The sequence below is a fragment of the Papaver somniferum genome, chromosome 10 (assembly GCF_003573695.1).
Source record: "Papaver somniferum cultivar HN1 chromosome 10, ASM357369v1, whole genome shotgun sequence".
NCBI lineage: Eukaryota > Viridiplantae > Streptophyta > Magnoliopsida > Ranunculales > Papaveraceae > Papaver > Papaver somniferum.
In genome coordinates, this window is record NC_039367.1 from 26,153,851 (window position 1) to 26,172,653 (window position 18,803).

The 18,803-nt window shown below is 37.6% G+C and overlaps 2 protein-coding genes across 2 annotated transcripts; both read right to left on the reverse strand.

Annotated features, from left to right (window-relative positions):
* Positions 1–3,896: 3,896 nt before the first annotated feature.
* LOC113315424 (F-box protein At3g07870-like) lies at positions 3,897–4,916 on the reverse strand. The gene has a single exon (XM_026563700.1). It carries the CDS (start codon positions 4,914–4,916, stop codon positions 3,897–3,899), a length of 1,020 nt encoding a protein of 339 aa, XP_026419485.1.
* A 1,221-nt stretch (positions 4,917–6,137) lies between these two features.
* LOC113315425 (F-box protein At3g07870-like) lies at positions 6,138–7,415 on the reverse strand. Its single transcript, XM_026563701.1, has one exon. The coding sequence runs from the start codon at positions 7,413–7,415 to the stop codon at positions 6,138–6,140; it is 1,278 nt and encodes a 425-aa protein (XP_026419486.1).
* Positions 7,416–18,803: the final 11,388 nt, after the last annotated feature.

The following is an 18,803-nucleotide window of genomic DNA, read 5'->3' on the forward strand; positions in this document are numbered from 1 at the left end:
AAGTCCGACGTTATACGCATGCCACAAAGATTTATGCGGATTGTTTCCAACTTTGTAGGATCTATAGTTAGTTGTAGTGGGGTAATGGGTATATTTGAAAGGAGATATATGAAAGCCGTTTTACTTCTACTCCAAAGTATCCTTTTTCTTCTTCATTACATTCCAACTTCAAAACCCTAATTTATTTTCTATAGCCTCAGCCAGAAACCCAAAGTTCAAGAAGAAAGAAGGGGAAATCGAAACAATATGTCAAGCCTTCCTGAAGAACTCTACCTCGAAATTCTGAAGAGGGTGCAAGTAAAATCCACCTTTGCGTGTAAGTGTGTGGTTTAAACTCATTTCAAATCTTGATTTTGATTTAATGCATCTGAACCTTTCTATGCAAAGATACAAGCTAATGATTGAAAGCCATAACGGGATTAGTTTTAGTTCAGTAAGTTACGATTCCCTATCATCATCCTCTAACACAGCTGTTGTTGAGATGAATTTCCCTCATAAATCTTCAAAATGTAAGATTAAATTGTTAGGCTCGTGTGACGGCGTAGTTTGCTTTTGGAATTATTATTTTTTTTTCTTTTATGGAAAAAGTCATATATTAAAAACTAGCAATACAAGATCATTTTTGTACAAAAGATTTTGGAATTATCGGCAAAAATGTTATTTTACGTGGAACCCAGCCACGGAGGAATACAAAAGATTAGACAAAGCCGATTCAGATAAGAATAATAACTTTGATTACAGTGCCTTGTATGGCTTTGGGTATGGTCGTAGGACCGATGGTTACATGTTGGTAACCAAAAACTCAATATTATATGGATATGGGAGTGTTGGAAGGGTGCATCTATGTACTTGCTAGATTTAAAGAGTTTTTTGAAGTTTGGGTAATGCAAGATTATGGAGCTCAAGAATCTTGGACTAGACTTCATTATATTAGATTTGAGCTTATGATGTGGGACGATTTCAGTTTTGGTGAGCTTATGGGTTCTTGTACGGCTATTGTCGTTTTATATGAACCAAAATATGGAACTGCCAGAAAACTAAGGTCCTGTTTGGTATAGTTTTCAAAAACAGTTTTCTGTTTTTAAAAACAGAGAAAACAGAAAACAGGAGAAAACGCGTTTGGTAAGGACATTTTCAGAAAATGTTTTATATTTGTTTTCTGTTTTTAAAAACAAAAAAATGAAAACAACAAATTATTGTTTTCAGTGTTTTCTCTTTTTTTCTTTTCTTTATTATTTTCTTCTTTTCAGAACAAAGTAAGAGATGGGGAATGACTGCAAGTGAGTCATGGCTAATATCACTATCTCTTAGAGAATCTTTACATTTGATCCGATTTAGTTGGTTTTCCTTGTTTTCAAAAACAGTTTACCAAACAATTTTTAGAAAATGAAAACAAAGAAAAAAGGGTATGTTTTTAAAACAGTGGAAAACTATTTTTCAAAACTGTTTTTCAAAACTGTACCAAACAGGCCCTAAGTATTCCTGGTTTAAAGGTCGAAGGTACTGTGGTTGAGGGTGATGTTGTACTGGGAGTAGGAGTTGGAGTAGAGGAAGTGGGAAGTTGATTTGTAGTATAAGTAGGAGGTGGTAACACAACACTGTGTTGTGCTGTGTCGGGAGTGATAGTGGAATCAGGGGACATTATAGTGGGGAAAGAAGGACGGGGATGGCGTGTTGTAGAGTAGACGGTGGAAGTAGGAGGTGGTAGTAGGTTTATTTGCTGCGAAGCAGTGGGAGCAGAATTCTGTAGAGATCCCGAGGGAGTGGGACGGTTTGTTGTAGAGGGAATAGTGGAAGTAGGAGGTGGCAGCGGATTTTTGGGCTGAGAAGTGGACGGTGCAGTGGAAGAGGGAGTTGGATAAGCTGTAGTGGGAATAGTGGGCGGTGCAGTGGGAGAGGAAGTTGGAAAGTCTATAGTGGGGACAGTAGGGAAGGTGTTAAGGCGTCGATGGGGTAGAGTGTAGAGATGTGGAGTAGGTGAGGAAGTGCTGACTGTAGAATTAGTAGAGGGAGAACTGTAGGAAATGTAGTGGGTATTAAAGGGAGAAGAAGAGGAGGATTCATTATCAGACGAGTGTGTTGGAGGATCAGTGAAAAGGGGAATACTTTCTCGTCAAAAGTTACATGACGGGAAATGATGATTTTCTTTGTGGCAAGATCAAGGCATCGGTAACCACGGTGGTTGGGAGGAAAACCAAGGAAGACACATTTAGTGGAGCGGGGGCAAGTTTATGAGGAGTTGTGGAAGAGAGATTTGGATAGCAAAGACAACCAAAAGTACGAAGATGGTCATATGTTGGTTGGCGTTGATAGAGAATAGACACAGGAGAAGAAATATTAGGATTTTTGTGGGAAGAATATTATGAAGATAAACAGAGATAAGAAGAGAATAAACCCAAAATTTTGGTGGAGTGGAAGCGTGAGACATAAGGGTGCGGGTGATATCATTGACACGACGTATCATACGTTCGGCCTTGCCATTTTGAGAGGAAGTTTGGGGGCAAGAGAAGCGAAAAACTAGACCATTAGTATGAGCAAAATTGTGAAAAGAAGAGTTGTCAAATTCACGTCCCATGTCGCATTAAAAACTTTTAATTTTACGCTCAAATTGTGTTTGAACAAGAGATCGAAATTCCAAAAATTTGTCAAAGACTTGGTATTTAAATTTTAGAGGATAAACCCAAAGATAATTGGTGAAATCATCCAGCAAGATAAGATAATAACGAAAACCGGTATCAACATGTAGTGGAGAGGTCCATAAATCACTGTGAATGATATCAAATGGAGCAAAAGTATTGGAATTTGATTCATAAAAGGGTAAACGAACATGTTTACTAACTTGACATGAATGACAAAGTTTAGAATGTTGATTCTTATTAAAATGAATAGAATTATTGGTACGAAGAACATCTAAAACAGCCTTACCGGGGTGACCAAGGCGGCTATGCCAAATATCTGGCGAACAGACAGCAAGAGAGATGTGGGAAGGCTGGGACGATATTTGTGGTGGCACGGCAGAGTTGGTGATAGGGTAGAGCTCCCTGGAACTATTGCACCGAAGGATAATCCTCCTTGAACTCAGATCTTTCACAGAAAAACCAGACGGATCAAACTCAACAGACACACGATTATCAGTGGTGAACTTACGAACGAAAACTAAGTTTTTGATAATATCGGGAACAACAAGAGTATTTTTGAGTTCAAGGGTGCGAGAAGGGAGGTTTATAAGCTTGGTACCACTAACAGTAACTGGAATGCTATTGCCATTGCCAACTAAGATAGACCGTAGAGTACTAGAATTGGAAACGTTATGTAAAGTACCTGAATCAGCAGTGAGATGCGAGGTGGCACCAGTATCCATGTAGAAAACATCATCGGGTTGCTGTAGATGCATAGAACTATATGCCTCAACAATGTGTGTGAGCTGTTGTAGTTCCGTCGCCATTGATTTTAATGGTTTAGAAAAAATAGGATCGTAGGGGCTGCAGTAATAGACTTTATATTATCCTCTTGCCTTATTTACCTTTGGGAGATTATCTCCATTTACTTTAGTTGTAAACATAAGAGGATAATATAAAGTCTAATATGGATCATAATTATCAACATCCATGGCTCTCGCTATTTTCTTAGTCTTCTCTCCAAGAGCTTTCAATCAAACAATGCTGTTGATGTGCGGTATTGACTCAATCAAGGGATATGTTAATGGTTCGGATAGCATATCTGTGTTAAGATCCACAAGTTTTCTGAACTTTTTAGTTTGAGGATCATAACAAACGACAGTCTTATAATCAAACCGCAACAGAAGTTTACCACTTAATGTCAGGGAAATTGGCCAATAAACATCAACAAACCCACTCGACCGACATGATATGCTAAACATATTTGCCCATTCATTATTATCCTTCTTTGAATGACCATATGTCAAGACTTTTACCAGCATGAACATTCACAACACATAAACACCCTCCCAAAACTTGCAGTGTATAAAAGTTTTTCTCACCAGGGCGAAAACAAGGCGGTGATGGGAGCAAACTGAACCTCTCATCTGCTAAATTGGAGGATACAACATTCCACGCTTCATCCAGCCAATAAAGAGCACCATTCGCAAGTATACCCCGAGATGGAATGTAAATCGCACATTTCTTATCCGACCAAGGCTCACAATTTACAAGGACAGTGCGTGAATACTTGTAACGCTGCAACGAGTATGGACTTTCTCCTACGCTTCTCCACCCACTTCCACTACCAACAGTATAGACCTGAACTTGACCCTTGGGTGGGTCTGAACTCCTGCGCGGGTCGGCATAGTAGATCCTAACAACTTTGTATTCATCAGTGGCAGGATTATATCCAAATCCACTCACAATACTACCATCCAAATAAGTTGGCTTCTTAAACTCAACACTGTTCTTGTTTCTAGCCATCACTGTGAGTCTTGGAAGTTTAACTAGTTCTCCAATGCAGGGATTACAGATGTAGATAGGATCATCAATATTGTGTGTGAAAGATACAGTGAAACAAATTAAACCATTACAAGACCCAACCATTGCATTTGTACCAAAACGCTTTTCAATGCGAGGAAAATTAACAGTTTTAAGTTGCATACATGATTTTTTTCCATTTTCATCATACTCCCCATAATAAAGTCTACTTTTTCCCTCTATAGTTGAGAACAGAAAACTGACCTTAGTATCAGAAGAACCACCATCAAGTTGTTGCTGGCGGAAGTGAATCTGAGCAAAGGAAGGGTTTTGAATAGCTTTACACCATGATTTGGATACCAATTTGGAATCCAACACTGAATCAAACGGTAATCTAGAAAGTATGTTTAAGCTGATTTCATTTGGGATAGGTTTAATGATCGAATTGGTTTCAGCATCATCTGCTTTTCTCTTTCTTCCACTTGTTTTCTTCATTTCTCTGAACAGAAGTTAAAACTGAAAGTTTGAAACCCTAACTTTATCTTTCCGTTTCAGTTTCTCCACTCAGTATTTCTAGGAAAAATCAGGAGAATTCAAAATCTCCTCCCGCCACAAAAAGATGTTTTCCCTCCAAAGAATCCCGCCAAAATTTGCGGCCTCGAAATCCCGGACGTCAATCTTTAAAGTATGGGAAATGTGCCAGTCAAAGAATCATATAGCAAGGCAGCATGGGTGAAAATGGCTCACAAATTCCTTGTAGTTCCTAACTGGGCATTACATCCTCAACTCAAGTACTGGTGAGAGTGAGATATAACTCGACCAAACAGCAATCATTCCTCCAGGTTCCTTTCTAGACTTCTTCCGGCAAGGCAATCACACAAATAAGTGCTCTAGTCTCCTTTCAGCTACGCCTACCTTGGATTGGACTGAAATCGCGATAAGAGTTTTTGTTTCGTTAGAACAGCCTAGTCAATGACTTTTGAAGTGGAAAGACCCCAGCCAACCACTGAGTTAAGTCACCTAATCATCCTAAGTAACACCACTTTATAATGCAACAACCACTTATTTTGGAAAATAAAGCTGGAGAATTTTTCAAATGAACACTCACATACTATCCCTTTGCCAGGTGAGGCATAGATATTTCACATTATAAACTTATCACCTACGATAAACATTAAAATTATTTGGACTGCTTCAGAATTCATAATTGTCCGATATGATGATGTAACAGCAAATTCAAGTTGCTTAAAAAAAAAAAAAAAGCAAATTCAAATGATTACAAGCATCACCCAATGGCATCATAACCAAATTCAATCAAACAAGTTGCTTACAAATGGTCGTCTTGTAGGAACATGGACTGACGCTGTCCATCACTTATGACTGTGTGTTAAACTTCATGCATGGGTTAGAAAATGCTGCCACCAGATGACATATGTGGCCAGATCGGAGTGAATAGCCTACAGAATGGAACGCAAGGAAACATTACTCCAAAACCCAAACCTAGAATGTTGATGCACTAGCCAATGCTTGAAATATTTGAGCAGCATCAGAATTTCTGAGATAAAACTTCATGTTTACAAATGTGGTGTTTCCAAGGATCGAAGCAAAATCTAGCACTTCTACGGAGGATTAGCCAAATGCTTCTTCCAATTGAAAAATATCCCTTAAATACCTGTACTACGCATCCTTTATACATCCGCTGCCTGCAGCTATATCTTATTCGCTGGTTGTATCATCATCGCTGGCTGTATCGTAATCATCAAAATACATGGCTTTCACCATTGTCTCAGACTTCTCTCCAAGAGCTTTCAATGAAACAAAGCTGTTGATGTGCCGTATTGACTCAATCAAAGGATAAGCCATTGGTTCAGATACCATATCTGTGTCAAGATCCACAAGTTCTTTAAATTCTCTGGTTTGAGGATCATAACACACGAGAGTCTTATAGTTAGACCGCAGCAGAAGTTTACCACTCAATGTGAGGGAAATTGGCCAATACACATCAATAAACCCACTTGACCGACATGATAGGCTAAACATATTTTCCCATTCACTATTATCCTTCTTGAATGACCATATGTCAAGACTTTTACCAGCATGATCATTCACAACACATAAACACCCTCCCAAAACTTGCAGTGTATAAAAGTTTTTCTCACCAGGGCGAAAACAAGGTGGTGATGGGAGCAAACTGAACCTCTCACCTACTAAGGCGAAGGATACAACATTCCACGCCTCATCCAGCCAATAAAGGACACCATTCGCAAGTATACCCCGAGATGGAATATAAATCTCACTTATGTCATCTGAAGAAGGGTCACAGCATACAAGGACGGAACGTGAATGCTTGAAACGCTGCAACATGTAAGGACATTCTCCTATGTTTCGCCACCCAATTCCACTACCAAGAGTATAAATCTGAACTTGATCCTTAGGTTGGTTTAAGCTCCGTGGCGGGTCGGCATAATAGATCCTAACAACTTTATATTCATTACTGTCAGGATTGTAGCCAAACCCACTCACAATGCAACCATCCAAAGAATGTGTAACATTCTTCTTGTTACTAGCGACTGTGAATTCTGGAAGCAATACTAATTCTCCAGCGCAGGGATATACAGGGTCATCAATATGGTGTGCAAAAGATTTAGAGAAACAAACCAAACCGTTACAAGACCCAACCATAGAATTTGTACCAAAACGCTTTTGAATTTTAGGATGATTAACCGTCTTTACTTCCATAAATGATCCTATTCGATTCTCATCGTACTCTCCATAATAGAGTCTACTCTTTTCCACTATAGTTAAAAACAGAAAACTGACCTTATCATCGGAATGAGCCCCTTCGAGTTGTTGCTGACGAAGGTGAATCTGAGCATATGTAGGGTTTCGAATAGTTTTGCACCATAATTTGGATACCCGTTGGCAATCTAATGCTGAATCAAAGGGTAATCTGGAGAGAATGTCTAAACTGATCTCATCTGGGAATGGATTCATGATGCAGTGGTTGGATTCACCATCATCTGCTTCTCTTTCTTCCTCTTGTTTGCTTCCTCTTAGTATTGCCCTTCTTCTGCATTTCTCTGAGCAGAATTTAAAACTGAAGATTGCAAGTTTGAAACCCTAACTTTATCTTTCTGTTTCAGTTTCACTAATCACTCCACGTTTCCTCCGCTCAACATTTTATTGGAAAAAAAACGAAAATGATCCTTGAATCGCCAAAATAGCAGCCCGCACAGCCAGCTGCCTATGTGTCAGCCAGGTGGGAAGTAACTCTTAAAAATAAATTGACTTTTGACTCACGGTAAACTTTTAAATTCTAGTATCAATTTTCAAAAATGATTTATATCCCGCCCGATAAATTCCACGCGACAGAAAGATTAGGATGGAACCCACACTAAATCCACCCCTGTCAAACCATCGGGTTGGGAGGAGTCTCACTGTGTAGCAGTTCTGATTAATTTTACTAACTATCTCCCCCTTTTAAGGATAATAGGGAAATCCAAATCTGTTAAGCTTTTTTTCGTTCAATGTCCGTACCTGGAATAACAGCCGTTAGATTTAGATTTGTCGGGTGAAGGGAAAAGACGGAACCATTGGATATCCGTTTTAGAAATAAGAAACTAATCTTTGTCGCTGGATTTTCTATTACCTTTAAAGTTGGTCGCGAGATCGATTCCTAAGTTATTTCGAGATTATGATTTTTTTTTGTTCTTTCCCTTTTTTTCTGCTTCTTTGTTCAATCGACCTCAAAACTTAAGCAAATAAAAATGAACATCTCATCTAGTTTTCACCAGATTAAAATCGATCGTTGGAGTTTTAATGGTTTAATGATTTCAAGGTTTTCATATTGGGAAAACATACGAATCTGATTTGGAAGCATTTAAGAACATTGATATATTTGGATTAAAGCTCAGTGTTTGATGTGCAACGAAGGCGTATTTGAAACTTAGTGTTTAACGTACAGTGCACGTGCACTCTATTTGTTCAATTAATAAGTCTACTATTTTGAAAAAACAAGTGTTTAACAAAGGCGTCTGCTAAGGGGTGTTTTTTGGGGAGAAAATACTAAAACACCCTTAAATTAATTAAAAAACATTATGAAAAGACTGTTATACCCTCCCCACTATATTAAAAACTTAAAATCAAAACCAAAAAACCAAAATCAGTTATCCCCATTTGATTTGTGCCGGCATACTCGATACTTAGGGTTAGGTTTTGAATTTTTTTTTCTTCCATCTTCCTCTCCTCTTCTTCATCATTCTTCATATACTCTACGATTAATTGTTGAACCAAAAATTTCTTCGTCGATTAAAACCAACCCATAAGAATGCCTCCACGAAACAAATCAGATGCCCAATCGAAATCAAAATCGATTGCTCAACAGAAATTAAAGAAAAGGGTTGCTTTGATTGCTCAAGATCAAGAAAACGAAGAACAAGAGTTATCGGACGATCAACTACTCAGAAATATGGCTTCTGTGAGAAGGTAAGTCATTTAAAATTGTTTAATTAGTGTTTCAATCGATTTATAGCAATGGGTTAAGGTCGAAATCTCGAAACCTAAGTGAAACATTTGAGTTTCAAAAATTCCGGCACTCATTTTAGTATGAAGACCACACCGAAAACTAGTACCGGCAGTAAATCTAGGATGAAGACCACACCGGTATCCCGTTCCGGCGTTCAATTTAGGTTGAAGACCGCATCGGAACTTAGTTTCAGCATTGAATTTAGGATGAACACATTTCTGAACCTAGTACCGGCATTTACTTGAACTTTTACGAGTATGCCGGTAGCAAGCTTCTAATCACCCGGTTTGCCGTAGTTTATTTCTTTTTCCATTTGTTTAATCATATGTTTTATTGCCCATTGCGAGACGTTGAATTCTATTCCTTGGAGCAATTTACCATATCGAAAATGTGATGTTGTCCTTTCCATTGAGCTTTTCTCAAAAGCCTTCTTGATCCTATCGATATCAGCCTTAAAGTATTGTTCAAATGCCTCGGTGACCGTAACCACGTTTCCTTGGCCGGACTGGATGAGATCTTTAAATCTCCCATGATCTGAATCCGCTATACTATTTGCTTCATTCCCGTGGTGTCTATACCGATTTGTCCATGCACGCACAAATTTTTCCTTGAACTTATCCAACAATTTATCCCGACAATATGAGACGACACTTGGATACACTTCGTTATATTTTGCAATAAACATGTTCAATCTATTTTCATATATATCTTCGGTAAGAAAACAATAAACTTTCTCCCAATCCTTTAGAAATTCCAACCACTTATTATGATTTTCATCGTATTCTTTGTCCACTCGCTCTTTAATCTTTCCTCTTTCATCTTCTTCTTCTTCGGGTGATAGTTTCTTCTTGCGATAATCTTCCTCTAGTTGAGCAACCATTCTCTTCTTAATATCCTCCTTAGAGGGTTCAAACAAAGCATGACAATGTTTTGTCACATTTTGACGTATATGATACGTACATAGGAAATTTTGTGCATCCGGAAATACAACGGATATAACACTTATTAGTGCGTCATCTTTATCGGTTATGATGATCCTCGGAAATTGATTTTCCGGGAACAATAATTTCAATTTTCGTAATGCCCAATGATAATTGTAATTCCTCTCGTTTTCCATTAAAAACCAAGCCAATATAAATGACACCTTGTCCGATGTTTGCCCCACGATGTTGAACAACGGCATGTTGTATTTGTTTTTATTGTAGGTGCAATACATCATAAAAACACCACCACATGTATGAGCCAATTGTGAAAGCAAAGGATGCGCAATGAATATTTGAAGGGGTTTGTTGTCCGGTCCTCTTTTAATGATACGCGTGTAGTTGCGATCCCAAACTATCTTCTCAAATTCTTGCATAACGGTCCTCCCTTCCCATTGCACCCTTCTAATGGTTGCTTGTGCGCTATAGATTGTACTTGGAGAAGAAACGTTCTGATCATCCTTTTCCTTGAAGCCTCTGAGAATCACTCTTGGTTTGATACATGCTTTGGTCATTATCTTTACATCCTCGAATTCATGAGGTTTTAGCTTCGCAACTAGGGAGTGACCAACAAAATCTTTCGGATCCCGGTGGTTATGATGGCCAAACCACACCGCACAATCCCATTCCTTTTCTTTGGCTCTTAAATAGAATACAAGCTTGAAGGGGCAATTATCCTTCCTCGTATGAGTCTTGTATACCCTATTGGTCTTCTTTGGATATACATAACCCTTTCTCTTTTGGCTATTCTTCTCCTTGTATTGCCCACTTCTCTCGCAAACCATCTCAAAACGATTATCTGAACGTTGGGTATTCCTCACCAACACACATGTTCTTAAGAGCCATCCCTTTTTCCCAAGCAATCGCTTCCTGTGGAGATTTTATTCCCTAAATAAGGACAACAATGGAATATTATAAGGTTCATTACAAGCAATCCCCGCATAAAGTTCTAAAAACTAGGTGAAAAGTATTGGTTGGTAACATACTGGAGGCATTTTATAGTATTCGGATGTATCCGGACCAAGCGGTTTGGAATTTGTTGGATCAATGTATGTCACAATCTAAAGAATGAATGAAAAAAAATTGAATTAGTTCAAAAAAAAATTAAAGTACTATGTCGGGTACTATTTCTGGCATGCTCGACGGCAGTTCGGCAAAAACGACCTAAGCCGGAAATTAGTGCCGGCAATCTCGAAAAATGTTCCGGCTTTGCGGAAATGCACTTGAAAAATAGCATCTAATTTGAAACAGTACCGGCATTGTATTTTATTGAACATCGATGCCGGAATTGGTAATACCGGCATTCTCTTTACACAAAGTCTGACGCCGGATACCGGAGCCGGCATTCCAGATACTTCTAAAACAACGCCGGTACCAAAGTGACTAACTTTTGGATGTTTTTCTAGTGGTACCGGCATTCTAGATATGAAATATTCCAAGCTGGTATCTCGTGCCGGCTTGGTCCGTAATTTTTTTACCACGCCGGTAATAGGTTCCGGCGTGCTCGATAATTTGTATAAGACGCCGGTATTTAAATTCAAAACTCTCTAACTCCTGGATGTTTTATTGATGGAACCGGCATGGAAAGTTAGGAGGGAACCATGCCAGTTTGGATATTCCATGGAATATTCGGTGGTAGGTAAAAAGTTAACTTCGTGCCGGCATGGTTTTTTTGGTTGAAGACCACCCCGGAAATTGTTTCATAATTGGGGAAATCTATTGCAGGCATGGAAATAGTATGAATAATGTGCCGGTTCTGGTGGTGCCGGCGTGGTATTCATACTACGGGTATGCCGGCACCAAGCTTTTTCAGAGAAAAAATGGCGGTTTCAAAAAAAAAAAACAAATTTTCGACCCTTAGCAGCATTACATGTGTGTTGGAGTTGCTTGTATGTTGAACATGTTTACTTTCTTAGGTTGGTTCTTCAAAAAACACTTGATGCTCACGAAAATCATGATCCAAGGGTGTTGGTTCATATAATTCCAATTATGAGTTATTATCATTAACCGAAGATTGAATATATGATTGTTGTTGTAGTTGAGCTAAAGATTCAGCAGCTGCGGTTCTCTCCTCACAATCATCTTCCATTTTCACAAAAAAAATTTCCACCCAAAAATATTTTTCCCTCCTTCTACTCTCACCTCCCTCACACAAACTTAAATAAAAATACACACTAATCTATCCCCCAAATACTTAAGAATTTATTAATTACTATTAACCACTAAACCTGATTAGTGAGGGCCATATTAGGAAAAAAAATTATTACATAAGGAGTGACCCATATTTGATATTTGGATCCCTATTTTGTCATGTAGCTATATCCCCACATTAGTTTTGATATCCCCCAATCGCGGCTTTCATATTAAACCTGGCTAATTTGGAGCCTAGTGTGTTTATTTTGGGCCTACGAGTGCGAGACAAAAAAGAATATTTTGAATTAAAATTGGTAACCTCTAATCCAACTATTTTACTAAATGGAAAAACTACCCCTGATTAATTAGTACTAATTTGGGTGATTAAATGATGTTTAATCAAGTTAACCCTGAAATCAACTACCATTAATTCATCATCAAAACTTGAAAAATTTTTAAAAAACTCGATCCATAATCGGTTGATGTTAGTGCAGTTGTAACTGATTATGGGTTGAGTTTTTTCAAATGATGAAATAAACTCAGAATTGGGTTTTTTCAATACTCACATAAACCGATTGATGAAATCGGTGTTTATGGATGTCCATATAATCCGATTATACCTTAATTTCAGAAACAAAATATTCATTAAATAGTTTAGGAAATTAGTGCATTACATATATAGGATTTAGTATGGGAATTCTAGAATTTGACACATCAAATGTTCGTCAATGAACCTCCGAGCACGTCGGTACAACGTCGTATATTCTTTGTGGTGATGAACTTAGTTTCCCCATTACGAATTTTCTAAAGCCCATTGAAACGTTCCAGCTGAATTTTAATGAATTCTCGTATGTTAGTATGCGAACTTTGAACGATGACATAAGTAAAAATATTATTGGATTACTCACTTTTTCCCTAAGAGGAGCTTGTGGATCATGTTGGTACACCATATTTCTAAATTTAACGTACTCTCGCATTGCACTATTTATGTAGTTGAATCGAAATTCCAAGTCTCTTCATTTGCGGTTATTAGGATTCATGTTATGCCCGTAAAAGAACTCTTTAACTCTCTTGCAAAACATTGAATAGATTTCATTCGGATGTTCACGGAACGTATTAGCAAACGATTTAACGAGACACAAATCTTCATACGGTTTTCATTTCTCGAGCTGCTTGTCTTCTTCCGGATCTCATTTCATTTTCTAGGCTAAGTGTGTGATGTGGGAGTGGCTCAAAGAGGTTGTCCTTATATAGATAAAGACTCAACGGCTATTTTTTCGAATTCAATTCACATAACCAGATTTCAGGGAAGTCCACATAGACCGATTGTGTCCTTGCAAAATGATATAAAATATGCCTCTCCATAATCGGATTTTAATATTGCACATGCAATCCGATTCTTGGCAAAAAAAGTTACAGAAAAGGTGTCATTTTTCTATAGTAGAATATGATTCTTGGCAACGTAATGCCCACATAGACCGATTCTGAAGGTTATCCAAATATGCCTCTCAACAATCGGTTATTAATATTTCATTTGTAATCCGATTCTTTTCAAAAAAAAAAAGATACATAAAAACTGTCCCTTTTCCTCACAGTAATCGTACTACATGAAATTCCAACATAGACCGACTCTGAAGGTTATCAAAACTCTGGATTATTTTGTTTTCTCAGAATCCGACTTTCAAAGTATTCGTATAAACCGATTATGAACACATACAAACCAGGTATGAAAATTTCAGAACCGGTCTATGTGGTGCACCCTCAATACCTGATTTTGAAATTGAACCCCTGGAGAACTGTCAGAATCGGATTTTATAAAGGTACATGTATACTGATAGTGACAGGAAAAACAACAAGAATCCTACTATTTTTGCACACACACATTGTAGTTGGTTCTTTTGTCGCGTCTTAGACAACCACAAACAATTTTCAAAACAAACCAGATTTATTCATTCATAAACTAGGAATATAACCAAACATAATTCGACAATAAGTTTAAGACATAAGTTTTGACTCCATAATTATCCGTAGGTAAATACATAAGTTTGAAACCATTCATTCATGAACATCCCCACCACGACCATGTACACGACCACCTCTTCCCCGTTTAGTAGGTTGGGCGCTGCTCGATGCACCTTCAGATTCCTTTTTATGGGGACTCTCTTCCTCCACCGATTCCCCAAAATTTGAACCACTTATACATCATCGAGACTGTTGAATTCATCAATCCGCTTTTCATTGGCCTTAACATTTTTTCCTTCCCTGGTATGTAGCCTTGCTTGGGTTATCAAGTGCCTGAATCGTCTTCTCTGTTTCCATTTTAAACAACAAACATTCAACAAATAATAATAAAACCATTAACAAAACCATAATTGAGTAACAATACGCACCAGGTATTTGAGAACTAAATCTTTGTCCTCTATATGGGGCCTCTCATCTACTCGTATCACTCGAGTATGCGAAACATTGAGGTACCACGTCATGTTGAAAAGGCGGGGGTCTAACAACCACACACAATATTTCATTTAGGCAATCTATATGGACTAACTCCAATATAAATCCAAGAGAATCAACTAGACAGTCAGACTCAATCAAGGAAAATATATCCAAGAGTTATATCTCAAATTCTCAAATCAATCTTCAATCGAACATATAGAAATCTGGGAGCCGGATTAATATGAGAAATTGAAAAACCGGGGGTCTAACAATCATACCCAATATTTTGTTTAGGCAATCTGTATGGATTAACTCCAATATATTTCCAAGAGAATCAACTAGACAGTTAGACTCAATCAAGGAAAATACATCCAAGAGTTATATCTCAATTTCTCAAATCAATCTGCAATCGAACGAATAGAAATCTGTGAGCCGGATTAATGTGAGAAATAACTTGGATGGTACCAAAGACCAATATCCAAGTGTCCATCAATATCAATCAACAACCAAAAGTCGGATTCACCAATTGATTGAACTACGCACAACCTGTGATATTTCAATTATATAAAAATATAATGCAGAAAAGAAATAACACATACACCAAAAATTTTGTTAACGAGGAAACCGCAAATGCAGAAAAACCCCGGGACCTAGTCCTGATTTGAACACTACATTGTATTAAGCCGCTACAGACTCTAGCCTACTACAAGTTAACTTCGGACTGGAACGTAGTTGAGCCCTAACCAATATCACACTGATTAAGGTACAGTCGTGTTCCTTACGCCTCTTGAACCACGCCGGATTCTGCGCACTTGATTCCCTTAGCTGATCTCACCCACAACTAAGAGTTGCTACGACCCAAAGTCGAAGACTTGATAAACAAATCTTCCTCACATAGAAAAGGCTATTGAATAGATAAATTTCTCTCCCATAGAAATACCTATGAGTTTTTGTTTCGTCTTTTGATAAATCAAGGTGAACATGAACCAATTGATATACCGGTCTTATATTCCCAAAGAACAGCCTAGTAATTTCAATCACCTCACAATAATATTAATCGTATAGAAGCGAAACAAGATATTGTGGAATCACAAACGATGAGACGAATATGTTTATCTTACATATCGAAGATTAAATCTCGAGCAAATGTTTGAGAAGATAGTACTCAACACGATAGAACAAAGTAAGATCAGAACACGCAACTGCAGAGAAAATAGTTGGGTCTGGCTTCAGAATCCCAATGAAGTCTTTAAGTCGTTAACCTATAATGGTTTTAGGAAAAACCTACGTTAAAGGAGAATCGACTCTAGTCGCAAGATAGTACTCAACACGATAGAACAAAGTAAGATCAGAACACGCAACTGCAGAGAAAATAGTTGGGTCTGGCTTCAGAATCCCAATGAAGTCTTTAAGTCGTTAACCTATAATGGTTTTAGGAAAAACCTATGTTAAAGGAGAATCGACTCTAGTCGCAACTAGTATCCCACAGGAGGTATTAGGTTTCCCAGTTGCTAGAGTTCTCCCTTATATAGTCTTCAAATCAGGGTTTGCATTCAATGCTATCTTGGTAACAAAGCATTCAATATTCAATGTTATATGAAAACCTTATTAGAGTCAAGCTAATATATTTCAACCGTTAGATCGAACTTAGCTTGTTACACATGAATGAAATGTGACTTCATTTAGGTATGAGTAACCGTACCCAAACGTGTGCACATAGTTGGCTCAACAATAGTTAACCGAAGTTAGCCATATGAACACTTTCATATCAACCTTGTTCATCTTAGTCACAACTAGTTCAAATGACTAAAATGAAACTAGTTATGGAGTTGTTCAATTGTTTATATTCTCATAGAAGTATACAAGACACAATTGAAGCAAAATTGATTTTGATTCACTTGATTCAATGCATGAACATTATAGACACGGTTTTCAAAATATTGCATTCCTTAATATATAAATGTACTTGTTCATGAACAAACCTATTTCAGAACTTAACCCACTCAAGTATGCAAACGGGTTTGCATACTTAGAGTTCCAGACTTGATCTGGGTTCGCCAGTATGCGAACGGGTACGCGTACTGTCGTACGTAACCAAACTCAGTTGAATTCCCGTACTTGAACTTTTAAGTCAGTATGCAGACGATATGCATACTAAGTTCCCGGAATTCAACTATCAAACCAGTACGCATACGAGTATGCATACTATGGTTCCCGGACTTTGAATAACTTGCAACATTTAGCATACAAGTGCGCATATTGTGATATATCCAATCAATGGTTAATCGTTATAAACTCCATATTAATCATTGAAATATTCTTGGAACACGGGAATAGCTGTCTCACACAAACTATTAGCTTCAAAGCAATTTTCAAATGAACAATAGATCAATACGAAACATTCCGAGTCTATATCAAATGACTGTCACACACAAATCATGTAAGATGTTATCAGGCGATTTTCACTTGATCATCTTTTGTCTCAATAGGAGATAAAATAGAAATATACTTCTGGATGATAGATGAGTCCAAGTCTCCACATACCTTTTGTTGATGAAGTTCCACAAGCTCCCCATAATAGTTCTTCGTCTTCAATTGATGAACATTGTGAAGTCTAAAGCTCAACTACACATTCTATCCTAATCCGAGACATAGCTATAAGTAGATTAGAAATCAAGATTTATACTTTTGGCAACAAAACTTCACAAACAAGCTTGAGATAGGAACGCTTGCGAGTTCGACCGAGCAGTGCCCTAACAGAAATAACTTGGATGGTACCAAAGACAAATATCCAAGCGTCAATTAATTTCAATCAACAACCAAAGGTTAGATTCACCAATTGATTGAACTACGCATAACCTGTGATATTTCAATTACATAAAAATAACATATGGAGAAAAAAAATAACACAGACACCAGAAATTTTGTTAACGGGGAAACCGCAGATGCAGAAAATGTTAGAACACTGCTTAGTCGAACTCGCATGCGTTGCTATCTCAAGCATGTTTGTCAAGTTTAGTTGTCAAAACTATATGTCTTTATTTCTAGATTGCGTATAGCTAAGTCTCGGTTTAGGACAGACTAGTGTAGTTGAGCTCCAGACTCCATGGTGATTATCTTACGAAGATGGAGAACTACTCGAGGAACCAGTGGAACTTCATTCGACTAAAAGGTATGTGGATACTTGAACTTATCTATCACTCAAAAGTATATCTCTCTATCTCCTACTCTTGAGTCAAAGTCGTATAAGTATGATAGTTTTCATACATACACATTTGCTATTTCGAGCCGAGTTTACTCGCCTATTTTTTTCTCGAAAAACGTGTTGGTAAGATTTCATTTTAACCACTTTTCATCTTTATCCGTGAAGAAAGTCATCATGACGTTTCAATCTTGAAAATAGCTTTGAGGACGATAATCGTGAATAACGATTATTATAACGTTATAGAAGAATGTTTCAATGATTGAAATGTAGAGTTGAGATTATGTAACCAACTATAGATATAAGCATATATAGTTTGTTCGCACATTAGTATATAAATCCATGTGACGGAAACCAATTATGTTCACTTGTGCATGCGACATTGGTAAAGGAGACAGGTTGGGTACGCGTACCCGTACGCGTACTGGCGGAAGTTTTCTAACCGAACATTTCTGCTGGAGTTTGTATTTTACAAACTGGAAAACCAGTCACCTTAGGTACGTGTACTCATGGAAGTTTTCGAACCGAAAATTTCTGCTGAGTTTGCCAAACTCAAATCCGGTAGCTAAGGTACACGTACCCGTACGCGTACCCAAGCTGGTTATTTCTCAAATCGGAAGTTCATGAACTTAAAACAATAAATCAATAAGTAATGCACTCTTTACAAACCATGGTTATATTGTTCATGAATTTATTTTAAGGGAATCAAATCGATTTTGTTTCAATTGTGTCTATGTATAAAGACCTAAGCAATTGAACAACTCTTCAACTAGTTCTTTTGAAGTCATTTGAACTAGTTGTGAAGAAGATGAATATGGTTGATATGAAAGTACTCATATGGCTAACCTCGGTTAACTATTTGTGAACCTACCAAGTGTACAAGTTTAGGTACGGTTACTCAAACCTAAATGAAACACATTTCATTTTTGTATGACAAGCTAAGTTTCGATCTAACGGTTGAAAGATATTAGCTTGGAGAAATCAAGTTTTTCATTTAACGGTGAATATTGAATGCTTTGTTACCAAGGTAACTTAGATTGCAAACCCTGATTTGAAAACTATATAAAGGAGACATCTAGCAACTGGAAAAAATAATCCCCACACCT